Source organism: Macaca fascicularis, chromosome 7 (assembly GCF_037993035.2).
Source record: "Macaca fascicularis isolate 582-1 chromosome 7, T2T-MFA8v1.1".
Lineage (NCBI taxonomy): Eukaryota > Metazoa > Chordata > Mammalia > Primates > Cercopithecidae > Macaca > Macaca fascicularis.
Window position 1 is genome coordinate 35,600,664 of NC_088381.1, and position 24,543 is coordinate 35,625,206.

The following is a 24,543-nucleotide window of genomic DNA, read 5'->3' on the forward strand; positions in this document are numbered from 1 at the left end:
AGAAAATGGGCCTGTGGCATCCTCTTCAAGTTGAAGCTTGGGATGCATTTTCTCGTTGTGCAGCTTCAGGTACATTATGGGCTAAATGGCTTTGTATTTTTTTGTTTGGTTGGTTTTTAATGGGCATTGAACTTTTTTTTTTTTTTTTTAAAAGTTCTGGGATACATGTGCAGAACATGCAGGTTTGTTACATAAGTATACATGTGCCATGGTGGTTTGCTGCACCCATCAACCCATCACCTACATTAGGTATTTCTCCTAATGCTATCTCTCCCCTAGTCCCCCGCCCCGATAGGCCCCCAGCAGGGGTTTTCCCCTCTGTGTGTCCATGTGTTCTCATTGTTCAACTCCCACTTATGAGTGAGAACATGCAGTGTTTGGTTTTCTGTTCCTATGTTAGTTTGCTGAGGATGATGGTTTCCAGCTTCATCCATGTCCCTGCAAAGGACATGAACTCATCCTTCTTTATGGCTGCATAGTATTCCATGTATATGTACCACATTTTCTTTATCCAGTCTATCATTATTGGGCATTTGGGTTGGTTCCAAGTCCATGCTATTGTGAACAGTACCACAATAAATATATGTGCGCGTGTGTCTTTATAGTAGAATGATTTATAATTCTTTGGGTATACACCCAGTAATGGGATGGCTGGGTCAAATGGTATTTCTAGTTCTAGATCCTTGAGGAATCGCCACACTGTCTTCCACAATGGTTGAACTAATTTACAGTCCTACCAACAGTGTAAAAGCATTCCTATTTCTCCACATCCTCTCCAGCATCTGTTGTTCCCTGACTTTTTAATGATCGCCATTCTAACTGGCATGAGATGGTATCTCATTGTGGTTTTGATTTGCATTTCTCTAATGACCAGTGATGATGAGCATTTTTTCATGTTTGTTGACTGCAAAAATGTCTTCTTTTGAGAAGTGTCTGTTCATATCCTTCACCCACTTTTTGATGGTGGTGTTTTTTTCTTGTAAATTTGTTTAAGTTCTTTGTAGACTCTGGATATTAGCCCTGTGTCAGATGGAGCTTTTGCTGTGCAGAAACTCTTTATTTTAATTAGATCCCATTTGTCTATTTTGGCTTTGTTGCCATTGCTTTTGGTGATTTAGTCATGAAGTCTTTGCCCATGCCTATGTCCTGAATGGTATTGCCTAGGTTTTCTTCTAGGGTTTTTATGGTTAGGTCTTACATTTAAATCTTTAATCCATCTTGAGTTAATTTTTGTATAAGGTGTAAGGAAGGGATCCAGTTTCAGCTTTCTGCATATGGCTAGCCAGTTTTCCCAACACCATTTATTAAATAGGGAATCCTTTCCCCATTTCTTGTTGTTGTCAGGTTTGTTAAAGATCAGATGGTTGTAGATGTTTGCTGTTATTTCTGAGGCTTCTGTTCTGTTCCATTGGTCTATATGTCTGTTTTGGTACCAGTACCATGCTGTTTTGGTTTACTGCAGCCTTGTAGTAGAGTTTGAAGTCAGGTAGCATGTTGCCTCCAGCTTTGTTCTGTTTGCTTAGGATTGTCTTGGCAATGCGGGCTCTTTTTTGGTTCCGTATAGAAACTTAAAGTAGTTTTTTCCAATTCTGTGAAGAAAGTCAATGGTAGCTTGATGGGGATAGCATTGAATCTATAAATTACTTTGAGTAGTATGGCCATTTTCTTTTTTTTTTTTTTTTTTTTTTTTTTTTTAGACGGAGTCTTGCTCTGCCGCCCAGGCTGGGGTGCAGTGGCCGGATCTCAGCTCACTGCAAGCCTCCGCCTCCCAGGTTTACGCCATTCTCCTGCCTCAGCCTCCCGAGTAGCTGGGACTACAGGCGCCCGCCACCTCGCCCGGCTAGTTTTTTTTGTATTTTTTAGTAGAGACGGGGTTTCACCATGTTAGCCAGGATGGTCTCGATCTCCTGACCTCGTGATCCGCCCGTCTCGGCCTCCCAAAGTGCTGGGATTACAGGCTTGAGCCACCGCGCCCGGCCGTATGGCCATTTTCATGCTATCGATTCTTCCCGTCCATGAGCATGGAATGTTTTTCCATTTGTTTCTATCCTCTCTTATTTCCTTGAGCAGTGGTTTATAGTTCTCCTTGAAGAGGTCCTTCACATTTCTTGTAAATTGTATTCGTAGGTATTTTATTCTCTTTGCAGGAATTGTGAATGTGAGTTCACTCGTGATTTGGCTCTCTGTCTGTTATTGGTATATAGGAGTGCTAGTGATTTTTGCACATTGATTTTGTATCCTGAGACTTTGCTGAAGTTGCTTATCAGCTTAGGGAGATTCTGGGCTGAGACTATGGGGTTTTCTAAATATACAATCATCTCACCTGCAAACAGACAATGTGACTTCTTCTTTTCCTAATTGAATACCCTTTATTTCTTTCTCTTGTCTGATTGGCCTGGCCAGAACTTCCAATACTGTGTTGAATAAGAGTGGTGAGAGAAGGCATCCTTGTCTTGTGCCAGTTTTCAAAGGGAATATTTCCAGTTTTTGCCTATTCAGTATGCTATTGGCTGTGGGTTTGTCATAAATAGCTCTTGTTATTTTGAGATGCATTCCATCAATACCTAGTTTATTCAGAGTTTTTAGCATGAAGGCGTAGGGTGTTGAATTTTGTCGTATGCCTTTTCTGCATCAATTAAGACAGTTGTGGTTTTTGTCATTGGTTCTGTTTATGTGATGGATTATGTTTATTGATTTGCATATATCGAACCAGCTCTGTATCCCAGGGATGAAGCTGACTTGATCATGGTGGATACGCTTTTTGATGTGCTGCTGGATTCAGTTTGCCAGTATTTTATTGAGGATTTTTGTATCGATGTTCATCAGGGATACTGGCCTAAAATGTTCTTTTTCTGTTGTGTCTCTGTCAAGTTTTGGCATCAGGATGATAATGGCCTCATAAAATGAGTTAGGGAGGATTCCCTTTTTCTGTTGTTTGGAATAGTTTCAGAAGGAATGGTACCAGCTCCTCTTTGTACCTCCGGTAGAATTTGGCTGTGAATACGTCTGGTCCTGGAATTTTTTGTTTGGTAGGCTATTACTCCCTCAATTTCAGAACTTTTTATTGGTCTATTCAGGGATTTGACTTCTTCCTGGTTTAGTCTCAGGAGGTTTAGTATGTGTCCAGGAATTTATCCATTTCTTCTAGATTTTCTAGTTTATTTGTGTAGAGGTGTTTATAGTATTCTCTGACAGTAGTTTGTATTTCTGTGGGATCGGTGGTGATATCCCCTATATCATTTTTTATTGTGTCTATTTGATCCTTCTCTCTTTTCTTTCTCATTAGTCTGGCTAGTGGTCTATCAGTATGGTTGATCTTTTCAAAAAACCGGATCCTGGATTCACTGATTTTTTTGAAGGGTTTTTTGTGTCTCTGTCTCCTTCTGTTTTGCTCTGATCTTAGTTATTTCTTGTCTTCTGCTAGCTTTTGAATATATTTGCTGTTGCTTCTGTAGTTCTTTTAATTGTGATGTTATAGTGTCAATTTTGGATCATTCCTGCTTTCACTTGTGGGCATTTAGTGCTATAAATTTCCCTCTACACACTGCTTTAAATATGTCCCAGAGATTTGGGTGCTTTGTGTCTTTGTTCACATTGGTTTCAAAGAACATCTTTATTTCTGCCTTCATTTTGTTAGTTACCCAGTAGTTATTCAGGAGCAGGTTGTTCAGTTTCCATATAGTTGAGCAGTTTTGAGTGAGTTCTTAATCCTGAGTCCTAATCTGATTGCACTGTAGTCTGAGAGACTGTTAATGACTTCCGTTCTTTTGCATTTGCTGAGGAGTGTTTTACTTCGAATTATGTGGTGAATTTTAGAATAAGTGTGATGTGGTGCTGAGAAGAATGTATATTCTGTTGATTTGGGGTGGAGAGTTCTGTAGATGACTGTTAGGTCTGCTTGGTCCAGAGCCGAGTTCAAGTCCTGGATGTCCTTGTTAATTTTCTGTCTCATTGATCTGTCCAGTGTTGACAGTGGGGTGCTGAAGTCTCCCACTATTATTGTGTGGGAGTCTAAGTCTCTTTGTAGGTCTCTGAGAACTTGCTTTATGAATCTGGGTGCTCCTGTATTGGGTGCATATATATTTAGGATGGTTAGCTCTTCTGTTGAATTGATCCCCTTACCATTATGTAATGCCCATCTTTGTCTCTTTTGATCTTTGTTGGTTTGAAGTCTGTTTTATCAGAGACTAGGATTGCAACCCCTGCTTTTTTTTTTGCTTTCCATTTGCTTCGTAAGTATTTCTCCATCCCTTTATTTTGAGCCTATGTGTGTCTGCATGTGAGATGGGTCTCTTGAATACAGCATACTCATGGGTCTTAACTCTTTATCCACTTTGCCAGTCTGTGTCTTTTAATTGGGGCATTTAGCCCGTTTACATTTAAGATTAATATTGTTAAGTGTGAACTTGATTCTTTCATTATGATGCTATTTTGTCCATTAGTTGATGCAGTTTCTTCATAGCATTGATGGTCTTTACAATTTGATATGTTTTTGCAGTGACTGGTACCAGTTGTTCCTTTTCATGTTTAGTGCTTCCTTCAGTAGCTCCTGTAAGGCAGGCCTGGTGGTGACACAATCTCTCAGTATTTGCTTGTCTGTAAAGGATTTTATTTCTCCTTTGCTTATGAAGCTTAGTTTGGCTGGACATGAAATTCTGGGTTGAAAATTCTTTTCTTTAAGAATGTTGAATATTGGCCCCCACTCTCTTCTGGCTTGTAGGGTTTCTGCCAAGAGATCTGCTGTTAGTCTGGTGGGCTTCCCTTTGTGGGTAATGCAACCTTTCTGTCTGGCTGCCCTTAACATTTTTTCCTTCATTTCAACCTTGGTGAATCTGACAATTATGTGTCTTGGGGTTGCTCTTCTTGAGGAATATCTTTGTGATGTTCTCTATATTTCCTGAATTTGAATGTTGTCCTGCCTTGCTAGGTTGGGAAGTTCTTCTGGATAATATCCTGAAGAGTGTTTTCCAGCTTGGTTCCATTCTCCTTGTCACTTTCAGTTACACCAATCAAATATATATTTGGTCTTTTCGCATAGTCCCATATTTCTTGGAGGCTTTGTTGGTTTCTTTTTACTCTTTTTTCCTCTAATCTTGTCTTCTTGCTTTATTTCATTGAGTTGATCTTCAATCTCTGCTATCCTTTATTCCGCTTGATCGATTCAGCTACTGATATTTGTGTATGCCTCACAAAGTTCTCGTGCTGTGTTTTTCAGCTCCATCAGATCATTTATGTTCTTCTCTAAACTGGTTATTCTGGTTAGCGATTTGTCTAACCTTTTTTCAAGGCTCTTAGCTTCCTTGCACTGGGTTAGCACATGCTCCTTCAGCTCGGAGGAGTTCGTTATTACCCGTCGTCTTAAGCCTGCTTTTGTCAGTTGTCAAACTCATTCTCCATCCAGTTTTGTTCCCTTACTGGTGAGGAGTTGTGATCCTTTGGAGGAGAAGAGGCATTCTGTTTTTTGGAGTTTTCAGCCTTTTTGTGCTGGTTTCTCCCCATCTTTGTGGATTTATCTACCTTTGGTCTTTGATGCTGGTGACCTTCGGATGGGGTTTCTGAGTAGACTTCCTTTTTGTTGATGTTGCTACTATTCCTTTCTATTAGTTAGTTTTCCTTGTAACAGGCCTCTTTTCTGCAGGTGTGCTGGAGTCTGCTGGAGGTCCACTCCAGACCCTGTTTGCCTGGGTATCACCAGCAGAGGCTGCAGAACAGCAAAGATTGCTGCCTGTTCCTCTGGAAGCTTCCTCCCAGAGGGGTACCCATCAGATGCCAGCCAGAGCTCTCCTGTATAAGGTGTCTGTTGGCCCCTACTGGGAGGTGTCTCCCAGTCAGAATACACGGGGGTCAGGGACCCACTTGAGGCAGCCTGTTCCGTAGCAGAGCTTGAACACTGTGCTGGGAGATCTGCTGCTCTCTTCAGAGCTGTCAGGCAGGGACGTTTAAGTCTGCTGAAGCTATGCCCACAGCCTCCCCTTCCCCCAGGTGCTCTGTCCCAGGGAGATGGGGGTTTTATGTATAAGTCCCTGACTGGGGCTGCTGCCTTATCTTCAAAGATGCCCTGCCCAGGGAGGAGGAAATCTACAGAGGCAGTATGGCTGCAGCAGCCTTGAGCTGCAGTGGATTCCGCCCAGTTTGAACTTCTTGGCAGCTTTGTTTACACTATGAGTGTAAAACCGCCTACTCAAGCCTCAGCAATGGCAGGCACCCCTCCCCCAACCAAGCAGGTGATTTCTGCATTTCCAGCTGAGGTACCTGGTTCATCTTATTGGGACTGGTTGGACAGTAGGTGCGTGCAGCCCACAGAGGGTGAGCAGAAGCAGGGTGGGTCGTCACCTTACCTGGGAAGCACAAGGGGTCGGGGGATTTCCCTTTCCTAGCCAAGGGAAGCCGTGAGAGACTGTACCAGGAGGAAAGGTACACTCCGACCCAGATGCTGCACTTTTCCCACAGTCTTCACAACCACAGACCAGGAGATTCCCTCCGATGCCTGGCTCGTTGGGTCCCACCCCCACGGAGCCCAGCAAGCTAACACTCATTGGCTTGGAATTCTTGCTGGTAGCTCAGCAGTCTGAGGTCAATCTGGGATGCTCAAACATTGTTTTCTGTGGGGGGAGTGCATCCTCACCTCCAACCACTGACTTAAAAACCGTAAACATAGTCTCGTATAAAAACAACTTCCCAAGACGCTGGTTCAACAAGATGTTAATTGGTGTTGTAAGAGAAAGGAGTTAGTCAAATACACTTGTGAAACATTGCAAATGATTGGAAGATTCATAAAGGCTCTGTGCTTTGCAGTAAACTCATTTATCTCAGTTATTTTCCCCAACCTAGAGTGTGGTAAGAGCTGCCTCCTGCTGACAGAAATTCAGTGTCTGCTCCTGTGATTCAGGTGTGGTTGAGGACAACTGCCCCTGGGGAGGAGAAAGTGGCTCCAGTCAGGGCTGGCTTTTTACTCTCTTCCTGGGCAGGCAGGACTGCCTGACTAGTGTGTCTTTAACTGTAAGTTTTGGATATCTTTATATGTTGAAATCCTAGTGTAGAGTTGATGAATATCCGTTATTGGGTTAGTGAAGCTTGTTCCCATGGCAGCCTTAGACAACTCTGATCACAAGTGTGAAGGGTAACGAAGTGAGACCATGAAAGGCAGCTTTCCTGGCTCTGACAAGCAATTATTTCCCAGAGATGCTTGAGTTCAACTTCTCTCCAAGAACGCCTGAGTTTTGTAAGCATATCCAAAGACATGTTATAGCTTCCTTATTACATATTTTACTTAGTTAAATATTGCATGTTCTGACTCAGGAAATTCTTCCAGGATGTCATAAAGACCTTTAAGATACTTTTTTAGATGGCACAGCAGGCACCCCAAACTCAAATGTCATAAATGTGAAATGAGCGGCAGAAGTAGAAACCGTATCATAAAAACATGGAAATTAAAAATGGGATATGGATTCATAGTATAGAAGAGCACTAACTCTGAACGTGGGTGCTTTGAGTTTGATTCTAAGTAGTTGTGACCTCTATACTTTAGTTTCTATACCTGTGAAGTGGGGATAAGAGTGTCTACCTCATAGGGTTGTGCTAAATAAAGTATGCCAAGCACTTAGTATAGTTTCCAGTACGAAGAAGATACTTGAACATAGATGTTATTATTTTAAGGAGAAGGTTAATGGTCTTGGAAAGAGATGGATCAGAGGATTCAGATTTGTTAGATGGAGCTCTTGCCCATTAAAGGAGTTTACAAGTTTCTAGCTGTTGAGTTCTATGCATGAGTTTTTTTCTTTTTAAAAAATATATTTTTTTGTTTTTGAGAGAAAGATATTGGCAGTTGAAAGGCTAACACAGTAGACCATCACATTACTAAGTATTTGTTGAATTGGAGAAAATGATTAAAAGCACAGGCCTTTTGGGCACAGTGGCTCATGCTTGTAATCCCAGAATTTTGGGAGGCCAAGGCGGGAAGACTGCTTGAGCCCAGAGGTTTAAGACCAGCTGGGCAACATAGGGAGACCTCATGTCTACAAATTAGCTGAGTGTGGTGGCACACACCTGTGGTCCCAGCTACTTGGGAGGCTGAGGTGGGAGGAATGCTTGAGCCCTGGAGTTTGAGACTGCAGTAAGGTGTGATTGTTCTACTTTTCTCCAGTCTAGGTGACAGAGTGAGGCGCTGTCTCAAAATAAAAAAGCACAGGCCTTTGACTCAGAGTTCCAATGGTGGCTCCCCCAGGGAAGAACTGTGTGACCTTGGGCGACCCAGTGAACCATACTGAGCCAGGCTTCTGGTTGGAAAGGGTGCTCAGAGTGGAGAGGTATGGCCTAGTAGGGAAAAAGGCATCAAGATTAGTGGGTAGGAATAAAACCACGTTACTAAATCCAGAAAGAACTGTAATCAGGCCCTGGGAGAAAAGCAAAACAGTGAAAGAGGGCAGAATTGCCGAATGGCTCCTCTGGTCTTTTGATCACAAAAGTGAGGGATGCCAGAAACACAGAGTTAAATCGTCCACCAGAGAAGCACCATTCATGCTCTGCTGTTGATTGCCCTGGAAACCAGAATCCAGCTCTACTGCCAGGGAAATCTTAACTGGGACACCACCTATAAAAGAAATGGTAGCAATTAGAGGCACAGGCAGACTTAGTGTGACCAGCTCCACTCAGGGAGGGTCTGGGGATGAGTTCAGGAGGGAGTCGCAAAGAGAGGGCATTTAGATATGTAAAAGCCATGCTCTGTGGAAGCCCATGGAGTTTGTAATTCATAGATGCACATCCATATTTTCTCTCACTCATTTTTGTGAACAGCTCCACCTGGCAGGAGGCCGCTCTCATTCTGGTGCTCTGGATAAGCTGCTGAGACAGCTCTGTGGAAAGACCAGCCCCCTTGAGTTGAGGCCACATGACTAAGCTCTGGCCGGTAGAATACTGGTGGACATGGTGTGCACACAGGGCAGGTCCTTTAAGAAGGAAACTGCACGATGCTTTTCCACCTCCATTGGGCTGGACTTGGTAATAGTGGTGAGTCAGGTTTGATTACAGTGGGCTGGGACCCCATGTTGGGAGGTCAGTGGGTTGGCACCCTTCCTGGTTGGGGAGCAAGCTTATTCAAGAAGGCTTCACCCTTTGCTCTCTCCACATGTCTGTGTATTGCTAAAAAAAACACTGTGGAAGAGATGGACCTTTTGCATGTCTTTAAGAAGCCAGTTGGCCAGGTGCGGTGGCTCATGCCCATAATGCCAGCACTTTGGGAGGCTGAGGCAGGATTGTTTAAGCCCAGGAATTTGAGATCAGCCTCTGTCTCACAGATGGCCATCAGTAGAGTAGATGCCACCCTTATATACACCTCTGTCTCTCTCTCATCTACCACTAAAGCTCGAACACCTCTGCCCTAGGGTACACAGTCAGGCCTTCTCATTTAGTTCATGGTTACCTGAAACCTTTGGTTGAAGGGGTATCACATTTTTACATTGTGTTTGATACTGCTCTCCATGTTGCTGTGTGTGCACATCAACACCCCTTATTTCAAACAGGATGGCAAGTTCCAGAAAGTGGGGGTGGCCCCGTTCTGTATGTTCTTTCCTGGTAAGTGACTCCTGAAGTGGTCATATTTACTTAACTGCACAGTGAACAAAATGGCAGGCCAGGCTAGATCCAGAGACTAGAGGAAACCCAGGTTAGTGTCTTAAAGACCCTAAAGGGGAAAAAAGGCATTTTTCTGGTAGTCCCCATGTTGAATTTCTACATATATACAAATAAGTTTAAGATAAACCAGTATTTCTCCAAACTTTTCTTAATAGTGTCAGCATTTCAGCATCTCTACACAGATCTAAGTCTCCTTCCCCTATGGGTCACTCACCTATTTCAGCACCATTTGTTGGGCATCTCCGTGAGCCTGGCACTGGCTGGGCACACGATGCAGGTGCTAAGGGCTTGGTCTGTGATTTCCATGGATGAGGGTGTTCGTGCTACTCGTGGGAGATTTCACTCAGTCCCAGTTTTGTCACCTAGAGCCTGACGGTTCCCAGTTATACACAAGTGTAAAATGCCAATCAGGAGGAAAAACAAAGGCTTGTCCCAGCCAGCCAGGGGCTTGTAACAAGGGAAGATGGTCCTGGTGTTCCTGCCCTGAGAAAGTAGCCTGAGTGCTGGTGGCTGTGGGGACCCCAGCATGCTCCTCGGTCCTAGCTCTTATGGTATCTTCGTCCCACTGTGGGGAGTCCATGAATGTGAAAGTACTTTGTAAAATATATAGAGATCATTAGTGTCAATAGGATTACCTTTCCTCATTTTACCACATCATGGCTTTACTTTCCTCTCTGGTCACAACATGGAACTGAAGTAGCCTTTTAACGTTATTTGTTACTGTTACAGAATGGAGTTTGCTCCCTGTTCTTGAAGTAAAAGGAGAATGAAATGCCGTATCTTCATTTCAAATCTAGATCCATTTTTTTTTCCTTATATGTAAGCCCTGATAATTTTTTCCCATGGACTTGAGGATCCTGAAATGACTCAAAGGTGTATGCTGCTCAAACTCTTAAGTTCCCAGTAGCTTAAGAATGGCCATGGCAACCAGAGGAGGAGAGGTAGAGAAATGGCAGTCTCTACTTACTTACAACCATTCCATTATTGATGGGCATTACAGTTTCCGACTTTTCACTATTATGGCAAGAAAACACTGTTTTAGTTGGTTAGGGCTGCTGTAACAAAGTACCCCAAACTGAGTGGCTTAAACAGTGACATGTATTGCCTCAGTTCTGGAGGCTGGAAGTCCAAGACCAAGGTGGGCAGGGTTGGTTCCTTGTGAGTGCTGTGAGGGAGAATCTGTTCCAGGCCTCTCTCCTGGGCTTGTGAATGGCTGTCTTCTCCCTGCCTGTTCACATGGTCTTTCCTCTGCATGTTGGTCTCTGTGTCCAAATTTCCCCTTTTCATCAGGACACCATTATATTGGATTAAGACCCACTCTAATGACTTCACTTTAATTTTGTTTGCTCCGTAAAGGCTCCATTTCCAAATAAGGTCATATTCTGAGGTACTGGTGGCTGGGACTTTAACATCTTCTTTGGAGGCGCACAATTCAACCCATAACAAATGTCATGAAAGAAGAAGGTGTTCGCGGATTCCTTTATTTATTTAGGAGGTGGGGGCGGGATGCGGAGGAAGTTTCCTATAGGGAAAGAGTTGAGAAGAGTCTGCAGGGACTGAGCTAGAAAGCAATGACATTCCGTAATTGGAAAAGAGCAGGGCACATCTGTAAGTACCTGGTGTGAGTTTTGTAAGAAAACCTACCTTATGAGTACAGTGGACTACTACTTAGTACATTCATACATGTTTCTACCATCTCAAGATTTTTATATATACAGTATATGATCTGTTTTTATAAATGTACAGCTTGAAAAAAGATCCTTCTTGTAATAAGTACAGCATTTAAACACAAACCAACATGGGCCAGCCACATTCCAACTGAAGACCCAGAGAAAGCAAAGCCGGCAGCCCAGCCCCCAGCCCCCAGCCCCTGACCTGCTTGGCGGCCTTGATGGTCGCGGCAAAGTGTAAACCAGTGCCCCGCTGTCCCCCTGGGCTCAGCAGGCCAGCTTGCCCTTGGCATGTGCGTGGGAAGTGCCTGCTCACGCTGAGCCCAGTCTGCAGAGGGCGGGTCCTCCCTGAGGGAAGGTGGCAGAGAGGAATGTGTGTATCAGGTACGGACAAAAGAGATGACAGAAATGTGCTCTTCAACTAAAGGCACTTGTCAGCGGCCGCCTACAGCCATTCCCTAGGCCTGGTGAGCAAGCCGGGTGCTGTTTTGATAGAAGCCTATAAGGTCTGAGCAGACCTCACTTGTCCTCTCACCAGGTTTAAATACAATAAATAAATCTTAATGCATGGTGGTTTTGCCCTCCTGGGTTCCTATGAAGAGGCTACCTTTTAGGATCACTTACGGAGTGACACTCCCTGTCCCCAACCCAGTCTTTTCAGTGTCCTCCATGGGGAAGGTACCAGAATAGCTCCAGGCCTTGGAGAAGCAGTTGCTCATTGTGGATTGTAAGGGGAGCCCCTAAATATCCCCTCCCCTGGTCAGTGCCTGGAGCTCCTCTGCCCCATGCGTCAGAGTCATGGGCGCCTCAGATCTTGGTCACATAGTTGTTGGGGAACAGGCCCTGCTTGCCTCGTAGTCGACCCGTCCACCAGCCAGAAGGATCTGCAGGGGGAGAGAGGTGGTGAAAGTGAAGATCAGTAAGTCTGTTCTGCCCCAGCCAAACACACACTGCTCCTATACGGGCTCAAGTGATGTGGCTCCATCCATATTGTTTTCCCTTTGTTCTTTAAATCAAGAAGTTTGTTGTAAAAAGATATCTACCAAATTAATAAAGCACTCAGCCAAGCCCATGGACTGCTTTACTAATGGATATTGAAGGTTGTCTCCCTGGCTTCCACACCATCTACTTTCATTATGAGGAAGCCAGGAAGTGTGGGTGGGATAGACCCCCCCCGCCCCGGTTTCTGGGGACAGCCCCTACCAGTTCTAATCCACTCAGGGTACAGCCTTTGTCTTGCTACTGAAGTTGGTTCAGGGATGGACACATGACTAATTTGGTCTGATCAGAATAAAACTCAGGACTTTCGTCCAATGGCTAAGAAAAGAAGTTGCAGAGATGATGCAGATTTCAGACATGGTTTGGTATGTTGGCCTGGAATTGCTGCTGCCATTTTGCTACCATGAAGAAAAACAGCTTGAGAAGGGAGGGGATATAAAGAAGCGGGCAGAGCTGAAAGAAGCATTAAAGGAGCAGCTGGTGTCTTGATCAGACTGAGCCTGAGGCCTGGATCTGCCTCTACAAATTGCAGTTTGAGGAGCTCATAAATTCTCTTCATCTTCACACTAGATCTTACAGCAATGTGACCATGTGCTCTTTGGGAGGCTGTCCCAGCCAACCGGCCACACACTTACCTTCTTTGATAATATCAATAATGTCATTGGCATTAAAGCTGAGTTCATCTGTGTCCTGAGCGTCATAGGCATACAAAGCCTTGCACTGTGGCACCTGAGGCTTGGGCTTGGGCTGGGGCTTGGGTCTGCCCCCTGCTGGGGGAGGCCTACTGGTCGTTTGTCTCCTGACCCTGTGGGGAGAGAGGAGCAGGTGAGACTGGGCCCCAACAGGAGGCAGCAGCACCGAGCGGTGGTTTGGAGCATGGTGGCCGGCACTGGCCTGTTCAAGTTCAAATTCATCCTTAGAAGACATATGGCCCAGGGCGTAGTCTTTAAACTTGAGGAATAAAAGTAATTTTTCTGACAAGGTTGTTGCAAACACACATAGCTCTTAAAAACCTTAGCTGCTGCTGTTACTGTGTCCCCAGCATAGAAGGCAATGTGGGAGACACATATCCATATAAAAGTATCAAAAGTATACCCATACATTTAAATCAGGAACATTCAGGTATCTGTCCCTCCTTCCTCAAGTTGGGAAATGGAACTTTTGCAGGTGCCACAGAAGCCTGTAGGCATCTCTCCTTCACTGCATTCCCCCCAGATTACCACCACCTTACAGTTTGTATTCATGATTCTCTGGCTCATCTCTACAGTTCGCCACACATGTAAATACCCCTAACCAATATCTGTGGTCCGACTGTATCAACTGTATGAAAGGCATCATATTCCACGGTCACACACTCAACAACTGGACCATGTGCCCTGCTGATGCCTGCAGCTGTAGTTCCTTCATCCTCGCTGCCTGATACTACACCACTGCACGAGTGACTGTGTCACAGTTTACTTCTCCAGGGCACTGTGAATGGTCACTTGGGATGGTTCCAGTTTTCACTATTGTAAAAAATGCTGCCGTGAGACTTTGCTCCCCATTCATATCCTTATTATGCCTCAGACCTCACTCCTGTCTACTCCCATCCCATCTGTCCACCCACCCTCATTACTCCGGAGACTTCCCTCCCACGAGCTCATTATTACTCCTTCGACTTCACTCCCATCCCTCATTATTACTCCTCAGACTTCTCCTCCCATCCCTCATTATTACTCAGGCTTCCTTCCCACCCCCCTCATTCCTCCTCAGACTTCCCTCCCAACCTCTCATTATTACTCCTCACACTTACCTCCCACCCCTCATTATTACTCCTCACACTTACCTCCCACCCCTCATTATTACTCCTCACACTTACCTCCCACCCCTCATTATTACTCCTCATACTTACCTCCCACCCCTCATTACTCCTCACACTTACCTCCCATTCCACATTATTACTCCTCACACTTACCTCCCACCCCTCATTATAACTCCTCACACTTACCTCCCACCCCTCATTATTACTCCTCACACCTCCCACCCCTCATTATTACTCCTCACACTTACCTCCCACCCCTCATTATTACTCCTCATACTTACCTCCCACCCCTCATTACTCCTCACACTTACCTCCCACTCCGCATTTTACTCGTCATACTTACCTCCCACCTCTCATTATTACTCCTCACACTTACCTCCCACCCCTCATTATTACTCCTCACACTTACCTCCCACCCCTCATTATTACTCCTCACACTTACCTCCCACCCCTCATTATTACTCCTCAGGCTTCCCTCCCACCCCCCTCATCCTCCTAAGACTTCCCTTTCAACCCCTCATTACTACTCCTCACACCTCCCACCCCTCATTATTACTCTGCAGACTTCCCTCCTACTCCCTCATTATTACTCCTCAGACTTCCCTCCAACCCCTATTACTCCTCAGACTTCCATCCTACCCCCGATTATTACTCCTCAGACTTCCCTCCTACCCTCTCATTACTCTGCAGACATCCCTCCTACCCCCTCATTATTGCTTCTCAGACTTCCGTCTCACCCTCTCATTATTTGTCAGACTTCCCTCCCAGCCCTCATTATTACTCTGCAGACGTCCTTCCTACCCCCTTATTATTACTCCACAGACATCCCTCCTAACCCTCATTATTACTCCACAGATGTCCCTCCTACCTTCTTATTATTACTCCTCAGACTTCCCTCCCATTCCTCATTACTCCTCACACTTCGACCCTCTCATTACTCTGCAGACTTCCCTCACACCCTTCTCATTACTCCACAATCTTTCCTCCCACCCCCTCATTATTACTCCACAGACTTCCCTCTCATTTTGTCACTCAGTATTACTCCTCAGATCTCCTTCCCATTCTTTCATTATTACCCCTCAGAGCTCCCCTTTGCCCCTCCAAAAATGTTGCTGTGAATATTCTTATACAAGAGTTTATCCAGAGCACTTTCTCAACATCTGCACAACTGACATTTGCGGCTGGGAATTCTCTGGTGTGTGTGTGTGTGTGTGTGTGTGTGTGTGTGTGTGTATGGGGGTGGGTGAGGGAGGCTGTCCTATGCCCTGTAGAATCCCTGGCCTCTACCACTGGATACCAGTGACACTCCCTCCACCCCACTGTCATAATTATTAAAAATACCTCCAGTGCTCTCACCCTAATCCAGATCTTCTAGCTTTAAAGTTATTCTTTCTATATACTATGCTGCCTTCAGTCACCATTCATATACCGTTTCAAAGGTATGTAAGTTCAACTTGTTCCTATTTAGTGAGATCTTTACACCTACACCTGAAACATTTATTTATTAAATATGTTCATAAAAAGCATTTAGCAAAAACAAAAAGGAAAATGGAAACATGGAGAACATTTCTTTTTTTTCCACTTTGCTTAAGGACAAACCAAAGTAAAGGCTATATTCATTTCCCTACAAAAGAAACTTAAGATTTCTCCCTGAAGAAGTTGGGCTGGACTTCAACATGGTGGGACTGGCTGTTAGGTCTGCACATCACTCACACCTACAGGAGCAAGGAGGAAAAGGGAGGGGCTTTCTGGGGCCTGAGTTCTGGAAAGAACCACCACACCCAGTTTTGAGCTGTGCTCTCAGGAGCCACAGCCTGCTGGCCTTGCCCAGGTCCTGTGATGACAGATGCTCATGGGGTGCTGATGAACAACCTGGATCACAAAGGGGTGGCTGGGGGGGACACGGACTGCCAGCAGGGTGGTGGACTGTCCCTAGGAGGGGCTGGGCTCCCCTGAGACTGGGCTTTTCCACCACCCCACATGGGAGGGAGCAATCCCCAAGGCTATTCAGGCTCCACTCCTCTTACCACCACCCCCCTGCCCTTCTCTCTTAGTGCAGAGGAAAGGCATTTTATAGGTTCTTAGTGTGACATCAGTCATTTTCTACCTAGTGCCTATTGGAAATCCCCATTCCCTGTTCAAGAAGTGTGTGCTTCTCTGAACGTTGGCCAGGCAAGCAGGTTTTAAATTAAGCACCCTATATATTGGGGATGTGTCAGCATTTGGTTAATAAGAGCCATTAGCCTGGATACCAGATGTCATGTGACTTCTCAGCAACAAGGAATGAAAGGGGGTGGGGGCGGGCATTACAACACCCTGGGAGGGAGGAAGCCTCCAGCCTGGCAGGCCACAGAACTGGGCTAGAAGTGCACGTGGAAGGACACAGATGCACACATGTGCACGCACACACACCCAAAACCGTCGTCCCTGTCTCCCCGGGGGACTGGTTCCAGGACTCCTCACAGATACTAAACTCCACAGACACGTCCCTCATATGAAAGAGTGTAACAACTGCATATAAACAATGTGCATATGCACATCCTCCTGTATGCGTCAAATCACCTCTATTTAACTTACAATACTTAATATAATTGCTATGTAAATAGTTGTTATACTATGTTGTTTAGGGAATAATGACAAGAAAAAGGCTTTTTTAAAAATATAGGACTGAGTAGGCATGGTGGCTCACGCCTATAATCCCAGCACCTTGGGAGACCAAGGCACGTGGATCACCTGAAGTCAGGAATTCGAGACCAGCCTGGCCAACATGGCAAAACCCTGTCTCTACAAAAAGTACAGAAGTTAGCCAGGCGTGGTGGTGCACGCCTATAGTCCCAGCTACTTGGGAGGCTGAGGCAGGAGAATCACTTGAACCCAGGAGGCAGAGGTTGCAGTGAGCCGAGATTGCGCCACTGCACTCCAGCCTGGGCCACAGAGTAAGACTCTGTCTCAAAAAAAAAAAAAAAAAAATTTTTTTTTTTAAGTCTGTACATGTTCACTACAGAGGCAGCTATCTGTACTTTTTCTAAATATTTTCATTCCAAGTTTGGTTGAATCCACAGATGTGGAACCCATGGGCACAGCGGGCCAATTGAACCCACAGATGGAAATTTGTCCTGTCTTGTGCAGGGGAAAAATCCTGCTGTCCTTAATGCAGACTGACAAGGTCTCTAGAGCCCAAGTACGGGGGCTTAGGTACAGGGTCCTCCTGCTGAAGGATTCCCCCCACTGGAGTTGGGGTAAGACAAGACGGATGGCTCCTGAGAGGTAAGACCCTCCCTGCCCTGGGCATCACTCACTTGTTCTGCCCCACCTGCTTCCAGCTTTGACTAAGACTTGTTTCTGTCCTTCATGTCTTCCTTGCCAGTTGTTTCCTTTCTAGGACACTTGACCCTCATGCTAGCTCAGCTGTTATTAGTTCGCCCCAACCTCAACCTGAAAATCTTTCTAACAGCTTTTCTCTGCTCTTGGAAAAAGGACCAAAACCCTTCATGGCGCCTACAGACTCTGCCAGGTGCGGCCCCTGCTCACACCCCAGCCTTACTCCCTGCTTCAGGCCACATTGGTGCCTTCTTACCTTTCTTCATGAGCCCTGGTTGGGGAGAGGACCCTTGTCCACATACTTCAAGTTTACATCATATTTACTGGTGAAACTTACAACAATTTCCCCATAAGATCAGGAATAAAAACAGCACTCACCACTTCTGTCCAATATTATCCTGGAAACTCTAGCCAGGGTAATTAGGGGGAAAAAAAAAAGGCATCTAGATTGTTTTAAACTAGAGATCATAAGTCTGATTGAACGGATTCTTTCTGGTGATAAGATACCAAATTATAAACAAGACCTAAGGGGATGCAGGTGGACCACGCAAATAGCTGTGTGTGTGGCCACTGCATGGTCTTTGATCTCAAGGCATCAGAGGCTGCTTCCTCAGGATACGTGACTACTGGCCAAAGTAAAACCTCAGGAATTACCCGGGGAATTTGGGGTCCTCTGTAGACCCATGACAACAGCTGGCCTAATTGTCCAGGTTATGGGCAACTGCTACTGTGCTGGCAACGTAAGCCATCTGGCCCTTTATCACCAGGCTGAATGGGGTTCCTAGTACTCCACAAGTGAGAGGTGGGGGAGGCCAGGGCAGCTTTAGATGGGACATTTGCTGGGGAGCAGGGTGTGGACAGTGGGGACTGTTTGATGGCAGCCGGGAGGAGCGGGCAGGTGAGTGGAGGAGGGAGGACCTCTGCACTTTGCATTAGGAAGGGCAACACTGATGCTGCCACCATTGGCTCTTTCTTGTGATCACAAAGGGGCACAACTGCTCTGCTGGGGCAGCATATTCCCAAAGCGAGCCACAGTGAGAGCCATTCTCCCTGGCCAGCCTGCACATGGCTACACCCTTGTGAGGGCGAGCAGACAGGATGTCTTCTGGGAAACTGCCAGCAGCTGAGTGAAGTCTGGATAAACTCCCCTCAACTGGACCAGGCCTTGTGCTAGGCATTTTCACAGATGCTGCTTCATTTCACCCTCATGACGCTCCTGTGAGATGACTGATGCAGGCTCCTGGAATTTCCTGCTGGTTTCACCACTGGCCACCATGGTGGCCCATGCCTAAGGTTCCTGGCACTGCAGCCACACGGAACCTTTCTGCCTCCTTGGTCTGGCTACGCTCCCCTGGCCTCTCCCCACTTCCCAGGCAGGACTGCTAACTCCTGCTCAGCCTTGGATCTCATTTCCATCACTCCGTCCCCAGACTCTGGTGAACCCCCCGCCACACCCTCCCCTAGCCCACGGCTCCTCCAGAGCAGGGTGAATTGTAGCATGACGGTGACCTGTGTGGCTATCTGGCTGACTCCCCCTGAGATGGGGCCTCAAGCTCTATGCTGACAGTGTGTAGCAGGAGGGGGACGTGGGCTTGAGTCTGTGTGCTGGGTTTGAGGCCACGCTCTGCATCTGTAACACCTAAGCAGATTCAGGCAATGGCCTAGGTCCTTTTTCTTTTCCATTTATTAACTTATTTTTATTTTTTTTGAGACCGAGTCTCACTCTGTGACGCAGGCTGGAGTGCAGTGGCATGATCTCGGCTCACTGCAACCTCCGCCTCCCAGGTTCAAGTGATTCTCGTGCCTCAGCCTCCCAATTAGCTGGGATTACAGGCGCCCACCACCATGCCCATCTAATTTTTGTATTTTTAGTAGAGATGGGGTTTCGGCATGTTGACCAGACTGGTGTCGAACTCCTGACCTCAAGTGATCCGCCTGCCTCAGCCTCCCAACGTGCTGTGATTACAGGTGTAGGCCACTGCGCCCGGCCTCTTTATTTTTAGCCATGAAGTTCTGCCACGTTGCCCAGGCTCGTCTTGAACTCCTGTCCTTAAGTGATCCTCCCACCTTGGCCTCCCGAAGTGCTGGGATTACAGGCGTAAGCCACTGCACCGGGTTCTAGGTCTTTTTTCTAATTCTAGGAAAGTTTTACAGAGAGCTCGGAACAGCACGGAGGAACACAGGAAATCTGTGCCATGAAGCTGTCGTGGAACACAGTCGGTGGAAACAGCCATTTTCCCAGACTCCAACAGCCTGGAAAACCCAGGCAATCTCCTCTGTGTCACTAGGTGGCAATCCTGCGTCATTAATGAGAAGAATGACTTCCTTTTTTATTTTGTTTTGAGACGGAGTTTCTTGTTGCCCAGGCTGGAGTGTAGTGGTACGATCTCAGCTCACCGCAACCTGTGCCTCCTGGGTTCAAGCAATTCTCCTGCCTCAGCCTCCCGAGTAGTTGGGATTACAGGCATGTGCCACCATGCCCGGCTAATCTTGTATTTTTAGTAGAGATGGGGTTTCTCCATGTTGGTCAGGCTGGTCTTGAACTCCTGACCTCAAGTGATCCACCTGCTTTGGCCTCCCAAAGTGCTGGGATTACAGGCATGAGCCACTACGCCCGGCCGGGAATGACTTTCAAAGAAACTGCCAGAAATTTGATTAATGAGGTCTTCTAGGTGGCTGGAGCCCCCCAACTCCCAGCCAAGGCAGTTGGTTAATCCAGGAGGAAGGGATTACAAACCCCCTTACAGGGCACATGAGACCCCATGCCCACCGTGCCAGAACAGCCTCAGTCCAGCTTGCAAGAGCTGATAGAACTTTCAGGCATTTTATGAGCCAGTTGTCAAACACGGCCATTATTAAAAATCAAATCATTGACAACAAAGAAATTGTATTAAAGCAAAGGCAATAAATGCTAATCATTTATCCCTTCCTACTTCTCACTGCACCCTCTGCGTCCCGGGTTCAAGCGTTTCTCCTGCCTCAGCCTCCCGAGTAGCTGGGATTACGAGCATGTGCCAAGAAGCCCGGCTAATTTTTTTTTTTTTTTTTTTGTATTTTTAGTAGAGATAGGGTTTCACCATGTTGACCAGGCTGGTCTCAAACTCCTGGCCTCAAGTGATCCACCCACCTTGGCCTCCCAAAGTGCTGGGATTACAGGCGTGAGCCACCACTCCTGGTCTACTTATTTTCCTTCTATCTACGCATTTGAAGTTATTAAAGTCTATTGCTGATGTGGTAGAAATACTATACAATGGTGTGAGACTGCCCATCTTTTCCCAACTCCGTACTCAGTAGTAGTCACACCGGTAGCTTGAAATTGGCCATGGGGAGAGAATTTTACCCGAGAAACTGGTAAATGTTACAGTTCAGGCCTTTTCCTCGCTGGAGTGCCCACTGTTTACCAGAACACTACCATCCTACCATCCTCATGCTGCCCTCACAACAAAACAGGCTCACTCATGTCTAAAAATGCCTTGCCAACTTTTGTTTCATTATTTCCTTATTGTTAGTATTTTTAGAGACAAGGTCTTGCAATGATGCCCAGGCTGGGGTACAGTTACATGATCATACCTCACTGCAGTCTTGAACCCCTGGACTTGGGCCATCCTCCTGCTTTAACCATCTGAGTGCTGGGACTACAGCCATTTACCCCCATTTGTTTTATAATGGCTATGTAGAATTTAGATAATTTTGGTAATTCTGGTACTTTGTGATACAGTATTTGTATTTCTAATAAACATCACAGAATTGAAAATTGTGTTATAAAAATAATTATTTCATTGAGATAATTTTTTTTTTTTTTTTTGAGACAGAGCCTCACTCTGTCACCTGGCTGGAGTGCAGTGGAATGATCTCAGCTCGCTGCAGCCTCTGCCTCCTGGGTTCAAGTGATTATCATGCCTCAGTCTCCCAAGTAGCTGGGATTACAGGCACCTGCCACCATGCCCGGCTAATTTTTGTATTTTTAGTAGAGACAGGGTTTCACATGTTGGTCAGCCTGGTCTCGAACTCCTGACCTCAAGTGATCCTCCTGCCTTGGCCTCTCGAAGTGCTGGGATTAACGGCATGCGCCACTGTGCCCAGCTAGATAACGGGGAGTTGCAGCAAGATTTCAGACTCAACAATAAGTTATTTTTCTTTTTGACATTTCAATAATAAAGGCTCATTATATCTAATATATATTGTTTATATATATAATATACATGTTAGTATATGGTTAAAAAATTATATATTACTGAGCAAATCCAGTGTTTCATTATATGTAATTTTGTACAATGCAATTTAGTTTTCTTATTTTAGGGTAATTTGTACACATCACTTTATGTGTCTATTACCAATTAACATAACTACATGAAAAAGCTGACCTACAGCAACTTCTTTTTGCACCAGGTTCTTTCTTCTGAGTAGGGCAATCACATTATAACCCAGAAGCAAATAACATTTCCTGATGAATTAAGCACACTACATCCAGTTTGCTTTGTGAAAACTTGCACTGCAAGAGTCCTGTATTACTGACCAGAGAAGAAACAACTGATCTATTTGCCCCAAGACATTAGGATGTCAGCTGACATTTGAGTCCTCACAGATGGCTGCCGAATCTCACAAGGTGCCAAAAGTCCACAAGGAAACAAAACCCCAAATGACATCAAAACTCAACTGAGGGCTAGTTAATTCCCTCTGTCCTGGCAATGTCCATTCTTTCCATGGGATGTTCATTGTTATGATGACTGCAGCTGAGATAGATGTTTAGTTAGAAAGAGACTGTAGAGGCCAGGAGTTCGAGACCAGCCTGGCCAACATGGCAAAACCCTGTCCCTACTAAAAATTAGCCAGGCGTGGTGGCTCATGCCTGTAATCCCAGCTACTTGGGAGGTTGAGGCATGTGAATCACTTGAACGTGGGAGGCAGATGTTGAGCTGCAGTGAGCCAGGATCGCACCATTGCACTCCAGCCTCAGTGACAGAGTGAGACTCTGTCAAAAAAAAAAAAGAGAGAGAGAGAGAGAGAGAGAGAGACTGTGGAATAGTGCAGAGCCGGAAGGAGTTTGTGACTTTCCTTCTTCAAATCGTCCAAATGAGGCTCTAATGTCTAGTGTCTGTTACCGTTACTGCAGAACTGTGTGCCACTGATGCTCTGTGCCCATGGAGAACAGGCACAGCTGCCAAGGGTGTGTGTGTGTGTTGGGGGCGGGCATCTCCCTGTCTAGTCTCCTTGTTTTGGCTTCCCTAGGCTGTCCATTCCCCGCATTAAAGCCAGCAATGCCTGAAGTGTAGAGCTTCATGGAATCCACGGCTCTAGGCAGGCCAGAGATTTGAGTTCTTGAGAATAAAGCCACTGGGCCAGGGAATGTCACCTTTCAACCCTGGTAGAGCATTAAAATTTCCTTGTGAGACCAACCAATGAATAACAGTAATGAGACAAATACAAAATAACTTTCAAATAGCACTGTGCTTTATAGCACACAAAGCCCTTACTTAACCTTCAAGAAAACTCTGACGAGTGGGTTTTCAAAATTATTATATTATTAGTATCCCTATTGTACAGGTGAAGACACCAAGGAGTAGAAAGATTAAGTGACAAGCCTGGGGTAGCACATAGAAGGCACACGGCTCAGTAAATATTGATGAATAAAAGAAAAAGGAATGAATGGACAAACCAGGACTCACATCCTGCTCTTATAGCTGCAAATCTTGTGCTCTCTGCACTCTAAATGCCACCTTTTGTGAATTTCTGTGTAGCTCCCATACCTCCTGGGTGGGTGTGCCTAGTCTATCAAGGGGAGCTGGGATTAAGCTTTCGAATATCACCTCTTTGTTCTGCAGATGTGAAATGTATGTCTTGAAATTCCAAGAAGGAAAATAATGGCATTTTATTCCACTGGCTCTTAAAAATATGCTGTGTTCCAAAAGGTTGAATCTATAAACATTACTGGAAATGTGGAAATGGATGCCAGGAATTCCTCAGCACCATGTCTGCCCGGGCCAGGATATGGCTGCTGCTCCCATAGATTATGGGTTGAGAAATATTGCTGTTGGACACTTGATGGAAATTTTAAGCCCCTTGAAAATATGACTCCATTGGGAGGATCTTGACAAGAGACACAGAGGCAGCATTTAACTATTTCTGTTGGCCCCTCCTTTGTGGCATGCCCAGAGGCCCCACCACTGAGCACCTGCAAGATTTTTCTGTTTTTCCAACTTCTAGTTGGATTAATCTCTGGAGTATCTTGAAATTTCCTGAAGTTGTCCTCCCACAAAATGGACCACAGGATTAAAAAGGTTAACAGACATTTCCAGTCTGGGTTTTAATGCTTCCAAGAATGAACTGCAGATAGATTATGTACATTTCAGTTATAGGAGGGAAAATTACGACACACACTGGATAGTGAGATCAGAGCAAAAGTGGATGGATGAACTGTTTTGTGTATTTTTTTGAGATGGAGTCTCACTCTGTGGCCCAGGCTGGAGTGCAGTGGCGCAATCTCGGCTCACTGCAAGCTCCGCTTCCCAGTTTCATGCCATTCTCCTGCCTCAGCCTCCCGAGTAGCTGGGACTACAGGCGCCCGCCACCATGCCCGGCTAATTTTTTGTATTTTTAGTAGAGATGGGGTTTCACCGTGTTAACCAGGATGGTCTCAATCTCCTGACCTCGTGTTCCGTCCACCTCGGCCTTCCAAAGTGCTGGATTACAGGCGTGAGCCACCATGCCCGGCCTGGATGAACTGTTTATAAGATTCTTGCCTAACCTCTTCTCTTTCCTTGAGAATCAGGAAAGATCTTTGACCTGAGTTAGACTTTTCAAAAGCTATACTAATCGATGGCAAGATTCTGATTCCCACTGCAGATCTCTCAGTGTTTCCAGGAGAATGATAATGATAGCTACCATGTGCACAAATACTGCAATGCAAGGGTAAAGAATCCAGTTGGGATGGTAATTAATTTAGTGAAATCTTCATGCTCTCTTCAAAACAACTGATTGAACCTAAAATAAACTGATAAAGACTTGCCTGAATTAACTTGAGGTGCTAATTACATCATTTGATTTTATCCATATTACATGATCCAAAATAAATTACAGAAAAAGTGCACTGAGGGATGAGAGAGGAAGGAAAGAGAAACCCAG

At 45.5% G+C, this 24,543-nt stretch overlaps 1 protein-coding gene across 1 annotated transcript in view; it reads right to left on the reverse strand.

Moving 5' to 3' along the window:
* Positions 1 to 11,095: 11,095 nt before the first annotated feature.
* Positions 11,096 to 24,543, reverse strand: part of MYO1E (myosin IE) — a 240,056-nt gene continuing 226,608 nt past the window's right edge. The window contains exons 27-28 of the mRNA XM_045395539.2: positions 12,935 to 13,104; positions 11,096 to 12,184 (exon numbers count right to left, since the gene is read on the reverse strand). Of these exons, the coding sequence (XP_045251474.2) occupies positions 12,108 to 12,184; positions 12,935 to 13,104 (247 nt within the window). The 3' untranslated portion in view covers positions 11,096 to 12,107. The remainder of the gene's footprint in view (positions 12,185 to 12,934; positions 13,105 to 24,543) is intronic.